The 17,188-nt window shown below is 54.3% G+C and overlaps 1 protein-coding gene across 10 annotated transcripts in view; it reads left to right on the top strand.

Moving 5' to 3' along the window:
- Positions 1 to 1,710: 1,710 nt before the first annotated feature.
- Positions 1,711 to 17,188, top strand: part of LRP8 (LDL receptor related protein 8) — a 73,004-nt gene continuing 57,526 nt past the window's right edge. For 2 of the 10 annotated variants that reach the window (XM_074334744.2, XM_019742775.3), the window contains exons 1-2: positions 1,714 to 2,392; positions 3,153 to 3,272. In XM_074334744.2, the coding sequence (XP_074190845.2) occupies positions 2,287 to 2,392; positions 3,153 to 3,272 (226 nt within the window). In that variant the 5' untranslated portion in view covers positions 1,714 to 2,286. Of the gene's footprint in view, positions 2,393 to 3,152; positions 3,273 to 17,188 lie in introns of all 10 variants that reach the window. The other 8 variants (XM_074334749.2, XM_074334748.2, XM_074334742.2 and 5 more) reach the window with 7 other exon arrangements.

Below are 17,188 nucleotides of genomic sequence, written 5' to 3'. Positions count from 1 at the left end.
TTGCTGGCACAGTGGGCATTATTGTGCATGGAATAGTATCCAGACTCCTTACTATGGTTTATAAAGCTCTCATATGATCAGGGCCTTGTTGAATCCCTCTGACCTTACCTGGTCACCAACTTCTCCTCTCACCAAGCTCCAGCCTACCTCAAGGCCTCTGCACTGCTCTTCCCTCTAACAGGAATGCTGTTCCACATGATCTTCATGTGGTTGGGCTCCTTTTACTCTGTTTGGGCTTCCATATAAAATACCATAGATCGAGTGGCTTATAAACAACAGAAAAATTTAATTCTTACAGTTCTGGAGGCTGAGAAGTCCAAGATCAAAGTACCCTCCGATTTGGTGTCTGGTGAGAGCCCATTTCCTGGTTCATAGATAGCCTTCTTCTCGCTGTGTTGTCATATTGTAGAAGGGGCCAGAGATCTCTCTGGGTTCTCTTATGAAGGCACTAATGCCATTCATGTCCTGATTGCCTCCCAAAGGCCCATCACTCCATATACCCTCACACTGAGGATTAGGTTTCAACATATGAATTTGGGAAGGACACAAACATTCAATCTATGACAGGCTCCTTCTTGCCATTCAATGAAATGTCACCACCTCAGAGAGGCCTTCCTTGATCACCTCTCCAAAATTACCTGCCATCGCTCTTACATTACACTCTTTTATTTTTTCCACAGCAGTTATGATGATCTGAAATTATCTTTTTTGTTCTCTTGCTTTTGTGTTTGTCTTTCCCAACTAAAATGTCAGCTGCAGGAGAGCAAGAGTGACCTCATCTATTTCTACACTGTATCCCCAGGCCTCAGACAATGCCTGGTATATAGTAGGTGCTCCCTAAGTTTTTGTTGAAAGCGTGCCTGCATTTCGTTGTCTGTCTGTTGACGGTTTGTCTCCTCACCAGTCAGGGACCTCACTTGGGCTGGTCCCATGTCTGATTTACCTTGGCACCTCTAGGTCCAGGACAGGTTGGCACAGAGCAGGGCTGAACTATGCTTGTTGGATGACTGAATGAACAAAGATAGAAGGCGTAATGGCAAGAGTACCTGCTGGGCTTTCCGTGGAGTGGCCACAGCCATTGCTAAGGGCCTGCCCTTTCTGGGAATAGGGCTCCAGAGGTTGCTGATGAAACAGACTCTGTCTTTTAACGGCCAATGCCCTCAAGCCTCATTGTCCAAAGAAGGTTGTGGGGGTTGGGCTTTGCTTACTAGCAGTGTGCTAAAATCTCATCCTGGGTCTGCGGTCTGCACCCTGCACCCCGGTATGGATGAGGTGGGGCTGTGACCTTCCAGAGGAGGGACCTTCTCATTCATACAGAGGCCAGCAGCAGTGGCAGACAGAGGCCCTGAGTGTGCATTCCCTATGGGCAGGGATGACACATCCTTTCTGTGGGCCCCACAGTCCCTGCCCTCCTCCATCACAGCAAGGACTACCATGTTGTCCCTGTGGGTCCTTCTGATTGTCTGCCCTCTGGAGAATGTCGAATAAGAATGAATGAATAAAGTCTGTGCACCAGGCCCTAGTCACCTGCCTCATATCCTCGGCCATGGTCACGTGAGCTTGTAACATGCACAGATGTACATGAGCACATTAACCAGCTACTCAGATGTGTAATCAGGGCTGGAGCAGATGCGGGGTGCAGAGATCCAGTCCCTCTCCCCCACCTTCTCCCTGATCTCGCACATCGTGATATTCCAACTCCTGTGTATCATCACCTCAGTGCCATGTGCACACTACCTAGGCCTGTGCATCTAGGAACATCCTTTCCCCTCCGGCCCAAGTTCACTCCTAGGCATCCATCAGCCTTCCATCAGCCTGTCACCTACTCCAGGCAGCCTGTTCTGCTTCCCCTGGACTGTCTACCTCTGAGGGCAGGAACCTCGCTAGGCTCACCCCAGCGTCTGCAGCGCCCAGCACGCAGGCGGGCCCTGAGCATGGTCACCAAGAGCCTGGGGAGGGAGGAGTGGACCAAGGACATGAGGGAGGAGGGAGAGGTGGCAGCAGCGAGAGGAGCGTGGGGCGGAGGCGGTAGCGGGAGGGGGCGCGCGCGCCGGTGGCGGCAGCCCAGGGCCGGGGCCGCGCGCCCAGCCTGAGCCCGCCCCGCCGCCGAGCGTCACGGAACCTGCTTGAAATGCAGCCGAGGAGCCGGGGCGGGCGGCAGCGGCGGCGGCGGTGGCGGGGGCAGCGGCAGCCCCGGCGCCGCGGCAAGGACTCGGCGGGTTGAAGCGCGGCGGCGGCAGCGGCACGGGGTGCACGGGGCGCGGCGGCCGGAGCCCGGGGCCCGCCATGGGCCGCCCCGAGCGGGGCGTGCTCCGGCCGCTGGCGCTGCTGTTGCTGCTGCTGCGGCTCCAGCATCTTGCGGCGGCGGCAGATTCACTGCTTGGCGGCCAAGGTGCGTGCAGCTGGTCCCCGGCCCGGATCTGCGCTGCCGGAGCTGCCAACAAAGCGCGGCCCGGCGGACAGGGAGCGGGTTGCGACAGGGCCCCCAGCCCCGGCCTGGCAGAGGCGCTAGTGGGGAATAGGCTCCTACAGACCGAGTTATCCCTTAATTTGTCCCTCGCCCCCCGCGGCTCCCTGTGCTTTGGGCTGTGTTCCTGGGGGATGGGCGCAGTGGACGCTCCTCGGACCGGAACTTTGCAAGGAGGGTTGGTCACTGATGGTTTTGGGTGGGCTGATTCCAGTGGTTGGGGTTCATTTGACACGCGCGCTCCGCGGCGGCGGTGAGCGGAGCCAGATGACTTCCCCGCCTGACAATGCGTTTCCGGGGACCCCTGCGTACTGCTGAGAAAGAGGGGCTGCGTGCGAGAGGAGGATATGCCCGTTGCGCCCAGTGCGTGTGTCGCGGCGTGTTTGTGGGCTCTCTGTGTGCTGTCTGCGTAGGTCTCTGACTATGGGCCGAGTGTGTGGGTGAGTGTGTCTGAATGGGGGGTATGCCTAAGTCGTGTGAAACAGACTGTGTGCCTGGCCTCGTCGTGCCACGGCGCTGCCCGCCATCCCAGGAACCCTCCCGCCCTCCTTTAGGATCAAGGGCGCCCGAGGTCCCCGGGGCAGTTAGCTTCAGCATTGCCGCTTTCCTTCACCCCAGTAGACCCCTCCGGGAGGCCAGGACTGCATGGTCCGTGGGTCCGGCTCACTCCCCTCTCCCTGCGCAGGGCCGGTCAAGGAATGCGAAGAGGACCAGTTCCGGTGCCGGAACGGACGCTGCATCCCCTCCGTGTGGAGATGCGACGAGGATGATGACTGCTCCGACAACAGCGACGAGGACGAGTGCCGTGAGTGGCCAGCAGGATTGGGAGAGAACGGTGGGGGGCGCCTTGCTTAGCGCGCACGTGGCGGCAGCTGCAGCCGGGCCACCTGCGTGGACCTTACTGTCGCAGATCGAAGCCGGGAAGCCTCCCGGGCGCCGCCTTCCTCCGGGCTGAGTGGCTCAGAGCAATGCGGCTGGAGCTGGGCGGCAGGCGTGTCCTAATGGGGTCTTAGGCGGAGCCCGGGGCGATGTGGCCCTGGAGGAGGGCAAGCCACACCCGGTTGCTGGGCCGGAACTGTGAACCGGGAAGCGCCGGTCCCTGCGCAAGTCTAGCTTCCAGCGATACAGCTTTCCGGTACTCCCGCATCGGCTCCACCAAACGCGCGCGTGCCTCAAAGTTCCACGCAGCCTCAGGCCTCGCCGCGCTTCTTTTCCTTCTTGAATTTTTGTGAATGAATGGGCTCCCCGGGGCCCCTGATTGGCTGGGCCAGGACCACCCCATAAGCCCCCGTGGCCAGAGCGGCCAATCGTGGAGCGGGAGGGTGTGTAGTTTTCGGGCGCCGTGGGTGCAGGGGCCCTGCCCTGACCCCGCCCCGGCCACACCCCCGCGCACACCCTGGGGGTAGGAGGTGCAGGCGGAGCTTGGGCCCTGACGCCGGTTGCTGTTCTGCCTAGTCACGGTGAAGCCCTTGTTGTGCCACCCTGGTTAGCTGACTGCACTCTCCTGCCACCTCGGCTCGGGCATGAGTCATGGGGCAGATCAGAAAGAAGGGGGCCAGGAAGGGACCCGAGGGTCCCCAGGCCGCGCGTGAAGACCCCGGCTGTGTGCGGGTAGTGGGCCGTCTTTGCTGATTCTGGTGCTTGTACACCCGGGCGCCGACTGATTTGGAAGTTCCCTATTGGGGTGGAGCGGTTTCGGCTGTCTCTGGGACTGGAAGAAAATTAGGTGACTGTTGTCGTGGTGGAGTGTTTCCAGGAACAAAAAAAACAGGTCTCTGGGAACATGGACGCCGGTGGTCATTCATTCTTCATTACTAGGCGCCTACTGTGTGCAGGCACTGGAGTACTTGGAGAACAGGGCCATCCCGATGGCCACGGAGGACAGGGTTTGCAGGAGGAGGACAACAGGTGGACAAACTCAAAGCTCCACACAGTGGCAGGCGTGGCCGCGTGGTAGAGAGAACACCTGGTTAGGCACCGTCTGTTGAGTCCTCGAGTTTTTGGTTTTTTTCTAGGTTTGCCAGTCAGCCTCCAGGTTTATTTTCTCAGACCCAACCCAGAGTTCGCTCCGTGACTGGGCCACATCTTCTCCTACCTCAGTTTCCTTACCTAACCACTTAGGCTAATGATTCCTGCCTGCCCTGGTTTTGAGGACCAGTTCTAGTAATTGGGAGTCATGAGACTAACATGTGCTGACTGGTAGCGGGTGTGCCAAGCACTGTGGTAAGTGCTTACCTTACATAAACTCCTTTAATCTTCAGACTAGCCCTATTTTACAGACTGAACAAACTGAGGCACTGACATATTAAGTTACTTGCCCCACAGCTATTGAGCTGCTAAGTAAGAGTTTGGATTTAAGCATCTGATTCCAAAGTTCTTAGCCTAATCACAACTCGGACCATTTCCCAGTGCTATTGAAATTATGAATATGGCCAAACGGGGGTAAAATATTGTAGTCAGTCTCATCCCTGGGAGTTGTTCTTCTGTGGTCCCTTTTACAGTGGGAGTGTTGAGGGTGAGGCAGGGAAAAAGAAACTGCATTTCTAGGCTGATTTCACTATCTCCCTGATTCTTTATAACATCAAGCTGTGAAGAGCAGAAGTTTTTCTTGTCATCCTGTTTGTAGATAAGGTCGCTGGTGGAGAAGTTGAGTGATTTGCCCAAGGTTACCCAGTGGAGAAGGACAGAACTGGGTCAAGATGTCCTTGGTCAGGATGTCCGCCTACCTCCCAGCTCAGGGGCATTATCTGCTGTGGTGCGGAATGTGGTACAGAAGGACCCAGGAGGGTGGTCCAGGAACTGGGAATGCATACTCTGAATGTTGGGCCTGTCATTTTTCATCTCCATGAGGTGCTCTGGGCAAGATGCAGGAGTAAAATAGAAGGTGGCTGTGTGACCCCAGATGGGATCAGGGGAACTCTGATGGCCAATCTGGGCTCCTGCTTTCCCTCTGAGATGGATAGGGTAGAGTCATAGCTAGAAAGTGAACAAAAGTAAATGACATTGTCGGCTTGGAGTGGAAGGGGTGGGGCCTGTGCTGTTAGTACCAAGTACTGGTTCCGTACTGTTTAACATCTCTGAGCTTGTTTCCTTATCCGCCACATGGGGGTAGCTGTTCCTCCATAGGTTATACACGAAGAAAGTCTTCATACAGGGCTGGTGAAGAGAAGGGGATGGATGAGTGTTCACACCTCCAAGGTCTTTAGAAAAGGACCCCTAGGAGCCACAAAGAGAAATCTCAAAGAAAAGGGATGGGGGCTTTGGGTGGCTGCGTTGGGCCAGTTTGAAAATGATCTTTCCTCACCCGTTCTTTCCCCAACTTGGGAGTTCTCCCCATTCTGGGCTGTCTGCCCAAACTGTATCTTTGAACTATCCTCCCCTCAAGGTTGTTGGCTGCTCCCTGCGCAGCCTCTCTGCCTTATATCTAACCCCTTCTTTGGCACTTCAACCCTTCTACCCCATGAGAGAGTCTGAGCTGCCCCACCTTTGTACCTTTTGACCTGCAAAATGAGGATTGCAATTTCTAAGTGCAGTCTATGTGACGCAAAATGAGTTCAAGCTCCCAAATGGACCAGAAGGTACCCTGTGAATACTAAGAGCTGATGGAGGCTGGAGGGAGGGAGTATGTGTATTGAAGAAGCCCAGGAAGGCTTCCTGGAGGAAGAGCTAGCAAGGCCAGGCCTTGAAAGATGGTAACTAAGCCAGTCCCTCAGGGCTTACCATTTAAAAATAGGTGGTACCTAAATAAACAAACAAACAAATAAATAAAATAAAAATAGGTGGTACAATTCCCATATTATAGGAGAAAATGGGTTCAGGGAGGTGAAATGATTGCCCCAAAGTCACGCAACTCCTCAGGGTTGGAGCCAGTACTCAGTCTAAGGCCTTCTAAATCCTAATTCTCATCCACAGTGGGCTGGACTTGGCCCTCTGGAGACATGGACAGAGCTGGTAGAATAGGGAAGGGAAAGGCTCATGGGGCTTCATTTCCAACTCAAAGGGCCTTCAAAGTGGAGGAAGGGACTGGAAGCCAGAGGGCCAGGCCCAAGGAAGCCAAGGGGTAGCCCAGCCAGGGGAAGTGGGGTGGGTCCCTGGCTGTGGACCTGGGGCACGTAGGCCAGCTGGCCCCCTGGCCTCAGTTTCCTGTTGCTTCCTAATGTCTGGGAACAGAGACAGGGGTTCTGGTCTCCGGCTAGCTCTTTGCTCCCAGAGTAACAACAGCAGTGAATACTTACTGAGTACTTGTGGATCAGGCGTTATGCTGAGATTCTATGTGTATCACCTCATGTTCTTCAATTCTATAAAATGGGCAACTCTATGAAGTACCTGCATTATCCCCATTTTACAAAGGTATATAGGGTTAAGTAAACAGCCCAAAGGTATATAATTTTTTTTTAAAAGATTTTATTGGGGAAGGGGAACAGGACTTTATTGGGGAACAGTGTGTACTTCCAGGACTTTTTTACAAGTCAAGTTGTTGTCCTTTCAGTCTTAGTTGTGGAGGGCACAGCTCAGCTCCAGGTCCAGTTGCCGTTGCTAGTTGCAAGGGCACAGCCCACCATCCCTTGCGGGAATCGAACCGGCAACCTTGTGGTTGAGAGGATGAGCTCCAACCAACTGAGCCATCTGGGAGCTCAGCGGCAGCTCAGCTCAAGGTGCGGTGTTCAATCTTAGTTGCAGGGGGCACTGCCCACCATCCCTTGCAGGAGTCGAGGAATTGAGCTGGCAGCCTTGTGGTTGAGAGCCTACTGGCCCATGTGGGAATCGAACCGGTAGCCTTCGGAGTTAGGAGCACGGAGCACTAACCCGCCTGAGCCACCGGGCCGGCCCAAAAGGTATATAATTTTTAAGTGAAATTGCTGGGGTGTCAATGCAAGCACCCAACTATGGAACCTGTGCTATCTTAAGCGCTAGCTGGTGACCTCAGGCAAATCATTTCAGGCCTCTGTTTCCCCATCTTGAGATGACATCAAACCCCCCTCTCTCCCTCAAGCTCTGGGAGGAACGCTGTGTTTCTCTTTGTGGACGGGCTGGGGGGCCGGGTATACAGTGGACTGGTTTTGTGTTCAGATTCTTCTATCTTGTTTTGGCTTCTTTAGGCTGCTCTGTTCTGCCAGCCCTCATCACCCTCCATCCCAGGTTTAATAAAGAACGACTGCAGCCACCTCTTCCAGGGCTGAGAGTTCATTAGCTGGGCAAGGCCAGGCTGCAGGAACACGGCCACTGGGAAGCAGCCTTGTAAATAATTAAAGTGCCGCCATAGCTGGCCCGTAGTGTGCTGCCTGGCCTTGGCCCCACGCTCATACCCTGACACCAGGTCCAGCTTCATTTCCTTGTTGGATGGAGTCAGCAGACAGACAGTGCTGCTCTTCTCTGAACCTCAGTTTCCTCAGCTGACCAGGCAACTCCACCATTCAGAGTCCTCCTGAGACTCTGTGATGGGTTCCTGTTGCTCACTCCCCTCTAGCACCTTCCTGCCTCTTCCTATGAGCCTATGACACCAAACTGTAGTCTCTATCTCACTCTTGCTTTCCTACTGCTTCTCTCCTCCAGGTCTTTGTATGTGGCATTCTGTCTGCCTGGAATACTCTTTCTGCTCCTTCACCTGGCGATTTTCTTTTTGTCACCTTAGAAGATTCAGCTCAGGTGTCACCTCCTCCAGGAAGCCCTCCCTCCCTGCTACTCTCTCTCCCCAAGGATGAGATAGAGGAGTTCAGAAAGGGGACTTAGGGACCTATGTTGAAATCACAACTCAATGGGGCCGAAAACACCTGGTTTTCTATGCTCCTGGCACTTCTGGCTGAATGGCCTTAAAAATGTTAATAGTTTCTCCCTCCCAGGAATGGTATGAAGATTAAATGAAACAATGTTCCTGGTAAGCAGTAGGTGTTCAATGAATGGCAGTTAGTACAATAGTTCCTGGAGGGAGGATTTTCCTTGGGTTCTCTAGGTACCTAACTGCTGAGACCACCCCCTGCTTCCCAGATGTCTGAAGCCTCCAGAAGCTGGAGCTTGCCTCTGCCAGTGGATTGCCCACCCATAGAGGAGGATGCCCCAGGGCCATTCAGCCTTGGACCTGGAAGTGGAGAAAGGTGCCCAGGGAGGGGCTGAGGGAAGAAATGAGTCAAACAAGCCTGGTTATTCTGTGAATGGGTGGCCTGGGGCCCTGGGAGGAGCAGAAGATGGCTTCCCTCAGGCCATATGCTTGTCCTAAGGCTCATTTCTGTCCTGTTTGGCCTGTGCTCCTTTCTTAGGAAGGGGGGAAGCCCAACAACCCCCAGGCTCTGCCCAGCAGGCCCCAAGCTTCCTTCTCTTCTAGGGCCAGGTCTGTGCCTCCTTCAGCCGTGGCAGGCCCTGGGAGTGTTTGCTGAAGGCTCTCCCCTGGGCCTTTCTACCTGTCCTCCTAGGGCAGAATTCCCCTCTGTGAGCCCCTTGGCTTTCTCAGGCCTGCTAGGGATCCGGAATGCAGAAGGCCTCAGGGCTGATTGGCGTGTCCCCAATAGTCTGTAGGTGGCTGACTTGACAATTTTCCCTCCTTGGGGAAATGTCAGCAGCAGGTGAAGCCAGAGAGATGCCTCCAGGGACGGAGTGAGGAGAGGGAGAAGCAGAGAGTCGATGGAGCAGGCGTGCGAGGACTCCTTTGTGCCCCCTCAAGGGATGTAACCAAGTGGAAGCTCTCGTGGCCCCAGGGTGAGAAGTCATACCCCCAGGCCACCCCAGGACGCCAGTCCTGGGCCTATAGAAGGGTGTGGGGCTGTGTTCTGAGGCCCCAGTTCTAAGCAGCACACCTGCCCCAAAGATGCCCTACATCCAGATGTCTTTGAAGGCCTGGTGGAGATGCCACCTCCCCTGGGTGGCCTTCCCTGACCCCTTGTCTTCTAGCCTCCCAGTCCCTGAGCTCCCAAAACATGTCCCTATTTTTCCCTCAGTCTCAGATCCTTCTTCTCCACATTGTCTACTCTGCCAGCCTTGTGCTGGGCATTAGGGATTCCAAAATAATTCCCTCAAGGGAATTATTAATAACAGATACTGGCTACTTACCCCATGCCCAGCACATGTTGGGCACTGTGCATTCATTAGCTTTGCTCCTCACTACCCTGTGAGGATGTTTTCTATTCCCACTTTAAAGATGATGAAACTGAGGCTCAAAGAGGAGAAGTGACTTGGCCAGTGTAACGACTCTTAAGTGGTAGAGCCAGGGTTTGACCCAGGTCTGTCTGTTCTAGAGACAGGCTCTTCCTCTCTAAGCTCTGTCTGCTCTGTTGGAATCAGAGGCCTGGGGCTCAGAAGGTGTGAAGGTGCCGGCTTTTCAGAGCTCACCCTGCAAATCTGAGAGCTTTTCTAGTAGCTGCAGACTTCAGAAGGTGAAACTGAGAGACCGGCGGCGGGAAATCGGCTCCAGGTGTCAACAGAAATGCAGTCTTAGAACTAGGGTGTCTTCAGTTCCTGATTCAGAACAGTACTGTCCCATCTCTTACCCTCTGCAGCACCCTCTGTCACCCCGGCCTCTCTCTTCCTGGCTGGACCAGAGAACAAGGTGTTCTCAGGCTGAGGACCAGGCAAGGCTTCTGCATATAGAAAGGGCTTTGGGTTCCCACACAGGGGGGTCTCAGGCACATCCCCACCACTGGCTGGGCCCTGCCTGCCTGTCCCTGGATTGCTGGGAACTCATCTGAAATAGTAATGTTAATAGTAATAAGAGTTAATGAGCATGTTCGCTGCGAGGAACTTTCTCATACAAGACCTCCTTCAGCCCAAAGACTCTAGGGACTGCCAGTCTGGGAGTCCATGAGAGTGGTCATGGGGTCACCATCCTCTCCTGGTCGCTGGCTTTTATGCCAGTCACTCTGGAGACTATTTCAGTTTCTACCCCTCTCAGTCTGTTAGACCACAGTATGACCTTTTCCAGTTTGCGCCTCACAGCCATCCTGGGAGGCAGGTGGTTCAGAAGTTAATTATTATCCCATTTTCCTGATGAGGAAATCGAGGCTCAGGGAGGGCATGGGGCTTACCCAGGGCCACACAGCTAATTGTTGGTGATGCTGAAGCTGAGACTCATTTCAGTTGATTTTGTTTGTTTTTCCAATGGAAGTAATTTTTTTTTCTGATTCTATAAGAGTAATTTCGTGCTTGTAATAAATAATTTTAAAAAACAGAGAATACAGGAAAGCCAAAGGAGAATGATAGCAGTCACTCTTGGTTATACCATTATGTAAGCAGCATATCCTCCCAGAGGTTTTTCTCTGTATGTCCGTTGCTGTGTGTGAACACGTTTTTGGTTGGATGTTTTTTGTTTTTTTCTTAAGCAAAAATGAGGATGTATTATACCAGTTGTTTTTTCCCTATACATATCTTTCCAGGTCAATAACAGTAGATTCATACCATTATTTGAAAGGGTTAGCTAGTGTGTGAATCATTCCAGTCTCAGTATACAGTCTCCTATTGACTGATGTGTGTGTGTTTGGTTCTGGGTTTTTCCTATTCCACATGGTGCTGGGATGAACATCCTTGTACTACATCTTTGCGCATATCCGAGTCTTTTCCTTAAACAAATTCTTGCAGAAGGGATTGCTAAATGTATGCATTTTCATGAGAAAGCCACATTGCACCTCTCTCTCTCTCTCTCTCTCTCTCTCTCTCTCTCTCTCTCTCTCTCTCTCTCTCTCTCTCTCTCTCTCTCTCTCTCTCTCTCTCTCTCTCTCTCTCTCTCTCTCTCTCTCTCTCTCTCTCTCTCTCTCTCTCTCTTTCAGACTGTTCCCCATCTTACAACACTACCACCTAATGCCCCATGGCCCTTCCCAGCCAGGTGGCAGCCCCTAGGACTTCTTTCTTCCTTGAGCACAAGGCCACCTTCTCCGGGCCCTCCAAGGCAGACAAAGTAACCAGATCTAGGCTGCACAAGGCAAAGCAGGAGAAAGGACAACTGTATTCTGGCCTTAAGGACTCCCTACCCCCACTGAAGGAAACAAAAGAGAACAAAACTGGTCTTTGCTGTTCTTAAGATATTTGTAGAATTCATCTCCTCCACAGTATTGTGATACTTGTTCTGTGTCTGCCCCTAACTTGTTGTGTGCTCTGGGTGAGTGGCTCTCCCTCTCTGAACTTCATTTGCCCTTTACCCATTGGTCATTGCTCCATCTGCACTGCAACCAGCACTCTGAACGGATTCCTTTCTCCTTGGAACTGGGCTCAGGGCCAGTCCTGTCCTGGGGGTGGGAGACCTGTGGCCCTCAAGCTCCTTACTGCCTGGTGAGGGTTGGTGGGAGCGTGGCTGTCTTGGATTCTGGGCAGGCAGATGGAAGGTATCTGGACTTCTTAGGGTCCACTTCCAGAATCAGGCCTGAGGCTCAGGTTCCTAGGGCCACTTTCCCTTCTACCTTCTTCCTGTGCTCATGATTGTGTCGGATGCAGTGGAGTGATGGAGAAAAATGGAGGCAGGCCCTCCAGCCCTGTGACTTACTCGCTGGGGTACCCTGGTGTGGGCTTAGATTCTGAGCCTTAGCTCCTTAGTCTGTGAAATGGGATAATGAGCCCACCTCGCAGAGGTGTGCAGGCTGGCATAAAGTGTTCTGCCCAGAGCTTGGCCCTTACAATAAACATCCCTGTTCCCCTGCCTGAGCCTGCGATCGCTGCACAGGGAACAGCCGACTCGAAGGGTCCAGCAGCAGCTTTCCTCCTCCTCCACCAAGGACACGACAAGAGGGCAGCTGCTGAAATAGCAGCAGGAGGGATGTAGGTCAGCTGGTCAGTTGGGAACACTTGGCTGCCTGGGAGAACAGCAGTTTCTCGGGTTGACAGGGACGGTAGGAATCATCGCATCCTGCTCCCGTCTGCATTGGGGGTCCCAGGGTGGCTGCTTCCCGGGTGGCCTTGGGCTGCTGGTTAAGCAGAGGAAGCCAAGCAGAACAGGTTAACCAGCCAGGTCTGGCACAGTTAGTTATCCAGGAAGGGCCATGGTTTACCAATGGGTCCAAATTAACATCAGAGGGTTGGCAGCTGATGAGAGGCAGGAAGGCCCCAGCAGGCACAGGTTAAGCTGCTCGAGTAAATAGCTGGAGACGAAGGCTGGGCTTTCCTGGTGGCCTGAATCCAGGGACATTCAGGCTAGCCCTCCTCTCTCCCTCTCCACTTCCTGGACCCCGAGCTGCCATCTGCTGCCCCCATCACTCTCAGAGCCCTCTCTCAGCCACGTGCGTGTGCATGGGGTATATGGGCTCGACGAGGGGGTGCACCAGGAGGGAGGTGACAGTTATGGATACATGGAGGCTGCAGGGCCAAGGTGACGCTCTGCCTCTTCCCACACCGGCCAGGGCGGCATGGCTAAAGCGGCACAGCCAAGCCAAAGCCAAAGCCCCCCACTGACTGTTTGTAGCAGGGAATTATTTGTACCTGGAGGGATGCCAACCATCTCCGTTCCCAGCCTGCCCCCAGTCACAGCAGCCTCTCCCCACCGAGCCTCAGCCTGAGCCCACTGTCTAGCCCCCACCCATCCCCACCCAGAGGGCTAAGGTTGATATAAAGGCCATGGCCCAGAAGAGAGACCCACCTCTGCTCCACCTCTGCCCTTCTTGGGGGTCTCTGCCCCTGGGGAGTGGGGCATCTTAGCCTAATTCTCTGGGATTCTTTTGTTTTCCCTGAGAGCCAAGGTGTTCACAGGAGTCCATCCTGGCCAGGCCCCAGGTGTATGTGGGGTGTCTAAAGAGCTGCTCCTGTTCCCTGAGGCCGGGAGGCCGGGAGCAGGGAGCAGGGCTGTGAAATCCAAACCCTTACACAAGGGACGCATTCTAAACCGTGCATGTAGAGCCGGAACCGTTTATTAGCAGAACTTACATCCACTCAGGGTTTTCTGCCTGTTTATTTTTTTACTAAGACTGACCAGGCTGGTTTTTTAATACCTGTGAGCAGACTTTATATCAGCTGCATATCTGATGACACGCTCTTGTCTGCCACGCACGTTGTCCCTGCCCCACACCCAGGCCACAACTGCCTGCTTCTCAAGGGAGCAGAGGGAGAGCAGGGGCAAGCATGGCCCCTCAGTGTCAGCCAGATCTGGTTTTCCACTGCAGTCCTTCTGCATCCTTGTTGGGGGGCCTGGGGAAAGTCCCTTGAGCCTGAACCCCAAATTCCTGCTCTGTGCACGTGGGTAGTAAGTTATGTCTGGCCTATGTAAAGTACCTGAAACCTCACTGAGAGAGAGCCAGTCAGTTCTTCCTACAGCAGGAATTGGGCGATACCAATACACAGAGGTCTACAGCCACCCTGCTCCTGTGTGTGCCACCTCCTCTCCCAGACCCTCGTCCCTCTCCCCATGGATTCCTTGCCGAGTTCTCAACCACCTTAGTGATGTTGGTTAACTGAACTCCGCTGTCACTCCCCCACCACAGCTCTCAGCCCCACCAGGAACCAGGTAGCCTCCCCTTGCCACTGCCTTGCTGAGTGAACTGAGACAGTCTCTGCCCTTCTGGGGCCTCAGCCTCCCTACCTGTGCTGAGACGGAGTTAGGATCTAGGATCGGATCAAGAGTTTGAGTCACTTTGGGCAGCTTTTGAAATTTAGATTTCCTGGCCCAGTCCAGGCCTGATTCCAAACCTCTGCTTGCTGTGAGCCAGGTGGGAGCCATAGATGGGACTTTTCCCCCAGGTCCCCTGCCTCTGAAGGCTCCTACATGTATCACCTCACCCGTGAGACATTCCCCTGTGACACAGAGCCCTCTAACCAGGCTGCCAGGGGTCAAGACCATACTTCACTACTTCCTAGCTACTTCACCTCTCTGAGAACTTGCCTCGTCTTTAACCTGGAGCCGTCAGTAGCTAACCCTTGGGTGGCTGGAGGATTCTGTGAGTTCATCTCTGAAAAGCACTGAGTAGTGCCCGGCCACGATCAGTGCTCCAGTCAAGGTCAGCTAAGCTTGTTTGACCTTCTCTGAACTTTCATTTCCCATCTGTCCTTCAGGAATCCCCTCCCATGCCAGGCTGCTGCACTGCTAGGTAGAAAGGGAGGGGCTAGGGAGCCCCCACAAAGGCTCCTTTGTCCCCCCTTCTTCCCTGTGGCCCCAGGCCATAACTTATTGTCCTAGTTTAATTACGAAGAGTCCTTTCAAGGACCTCATTAGGAAATGAGCCCAGAGCCTCAGGGACCTCTGAGAAAGGTGGGGTGCAGGAGGAGGTTGCATTGTGTCTGACCCTGCCCAGCCGTTGGCCCTTTGCCCAACATGTGCCCAGAAAGATAAGCCCTGCCTCCCTGGTGGGGGTGGGGAAGTTGAGAGAGAAGACATTTCTGGTTCTGCCCCATCAGCCATCAGTTCTCGTTGTCCCCAGCCTGGCAGGCCTTGTGCAAGGCAGCCATGGCAGGCCTTGGCGAACGTGCGTTGAGTGACTGAACCAGTGAGCTGTGGCTCTTGGGGCTGGAATAACATCCTTATTTGGCCAAAGCAGCCTCCCCACCCGCATCCCAATGCAGGAATTCCCTCAGCAGCCCTGGGATGGGGGTGGGGGTTTCTAAATTCTGCTTGAATACCTCCAGGGACAGAGCTCACTGACCAGATAGCCTCTTCTGTCCCTGGACAACTTTTCTTGTTAGAAAATCTGTCTTTCTTTCAACCCCAGATCTGCCTCCCGTGACTCACTTGCCTTGCTCTGATCCCAGATCTGTTTCTGGGCCTCTGCTCACAGAGATTGCCCCCATTCACCCCAAGCCTGTTCAGCGTCCCTTCCAGACCTGTGACCGCTGACATGCTGTGTGGCCCTGGGTAAGGCCCGTATCCGTTCGGCTGGCCGCACACTTGTGCTCTATAAACACGGGCTGCCTCCTGCAATCTACCTCCCACAGAAGTCGGGGTGAAGACGGATATGCCAGAACTGTCCCGGTTTTTGAAGTGAAAGTCCTGTGTCAGATGGGATGTTAGGCAGTCTACCTGTACCCTGTAAACCTAGCCCCTGTCCCCCCAGGTCTGTAGCAGGGCTTCCCCCATTATGTTTGGGTTGTGCTGTCCCTTTAAAAAACGGATCGCTTTTTAAAAAAAAGTAAAAAGCTGATTTCCTCCTTATGAGAGAACTCAAGGAGAAATAAAGCCCCTTGGAAGGTCTGGAGGAGCCAGGGCTGAGCATCCCGGTTGGGGTGCTGATGTGGACAGGGCCAGGAGGCCTAGCCATTGTCCCTATCCTGCCTTTAAGACTGCTCTCTGAGCCTCAGTTTCCCCAGCACTGCCCCACTCACCTCACATTAATGCAGTGAGGGTCATGACCTTGATGGCCCTGCCTTGCATTCCTGCTGCCACTTATATCCTTCAAGGCATTTATTTTTCTGTCTGTCCTCGTACCATTCTGGCCTCTCCACTCCTAAGAGGAGGGCAGGCTGGATCTTCATTTCCACAATAAACAGGAAGAAGCTGGGGACACCAAACATTTACCTGCACAAGGCCCTGTGACTGCCTCCGGGCTCCTAGTAGCCCTTGGGAGGTGGGCCTGGCAGGATTTACTGCTTAGTTGTACAGATGGGGACACTGAACCCTCAATCCTGTAGGATTCCACCCCCTTAATAGACACGGATAAGGTGAGGGATGAAGACAGATGGGTGGCTGTGCTGCGGCGTTGGTGTGTGGAGGTTACAAGTGGGGGTCACTGGCTGGCTGGTCCTCTTTCCCTCCCCACTCCCACTTTGTCAGTGTCTTCATCAGTAGGAAAGATGCAGATTGACAGAGGGGAAAGGAAGACACAGAGAGGAGAGGGAAAGAGAGGACATGGGGTGGGCTGGGGGGAGAGCGCTGGAGAGGCTGGGGGAGGGGGAGGAGGAGGGGTCCAGCAGAGTCGCTACTTCCTCTTGTGGTTCTCACAGTCTGTCTGCACCGATTCCTGACAGATGGAGGGTAAGGGAGAGCTGGTGCCAAGAGGCTGTCACCGCAGGCGGGCAGAATTGGGGGGAGGGTGCTTTGTGGCCAGGGTTTGTATGGGGAGGGGGCAGCAGCTGGTGGTCTGGCTGCTGGGTCTCCTTGGAGTCTGCTCCCCGGGAACCATGGTGGGGGGGGACAATGATGCTGTGGGGCAGGAAAGTGGGCAAGGGGTGAACCCACCACCTGCCTGGGACTGGCTGTGCCCTTACAGAGAAACCACCCTCCCTCCTCCACACCCTGTTGCCAGCAGGGCCCTCCCTCCAAAGACAACTCCTCCCCTCACTGGGTATCAGAGTAGGCAGGGACTTTGGGGGCTGGCACTCATCTGTGGTCAAGGTGGACCAGGGCAGGGAGAGCCTGGGCACTAGGGGGCACTGGGAGGCCCTCAGGATCACAGAGCTATGGGGGGCTCAGAGCAGGGTGGGGCCTCGCCTCATGTCTGCAGGGCCAGAGCTCAGCCCCTCTTTGAGATGCCCCAGGTGTTTCCCGAGCCTCCTTCGTGGCAAAGTGCCTCTTCTTTTTCAGGCTCTGACACATTTACAGGGGGTGGGCAGGCCTGACCCAGGGTCTGTTTGGCACCTTCAGCATCTTTTGCCTTTTTAAAGTGTGGGTTTCTCCAGGCGGGATTGGGTCTCATGGTCTCTTTCCCAACCCCCCGGTGCCCAACACAGGGCCCAGCACAGAGGAGGAGCCAGTGAATGCTTGTTGAATGAATAGATGGATCCCTTGCTTGCACACCTCCTGGGACGGAGACCTCACTTCTTGAGAAGGTAGTCCTTTCTATTTCCAGAAAAAAAGTTCTTTCTGATTCTGTCTGAGAGGCCCCGTGGGTC

Source organism: Rhinolophus sinicus, chromosome 14, assembly GCF_057876585.1.
Source record: "Rhinolophus sinicus isolate RSI-liver-muscle chromosome 14, RSI-T2T, whole genome shotgun sequence".
In the NCBI taxonomy this organism is placed as follows: Eukaryota; Metazoa; Chordata; class Mammalia; order Chiroptera; family Rhinolophidae; genus Rhinolophus; species Rhinolophus sinicus.
This window is presented reverse-complemented; position numbering and strand designations above follow the sequence as displayed.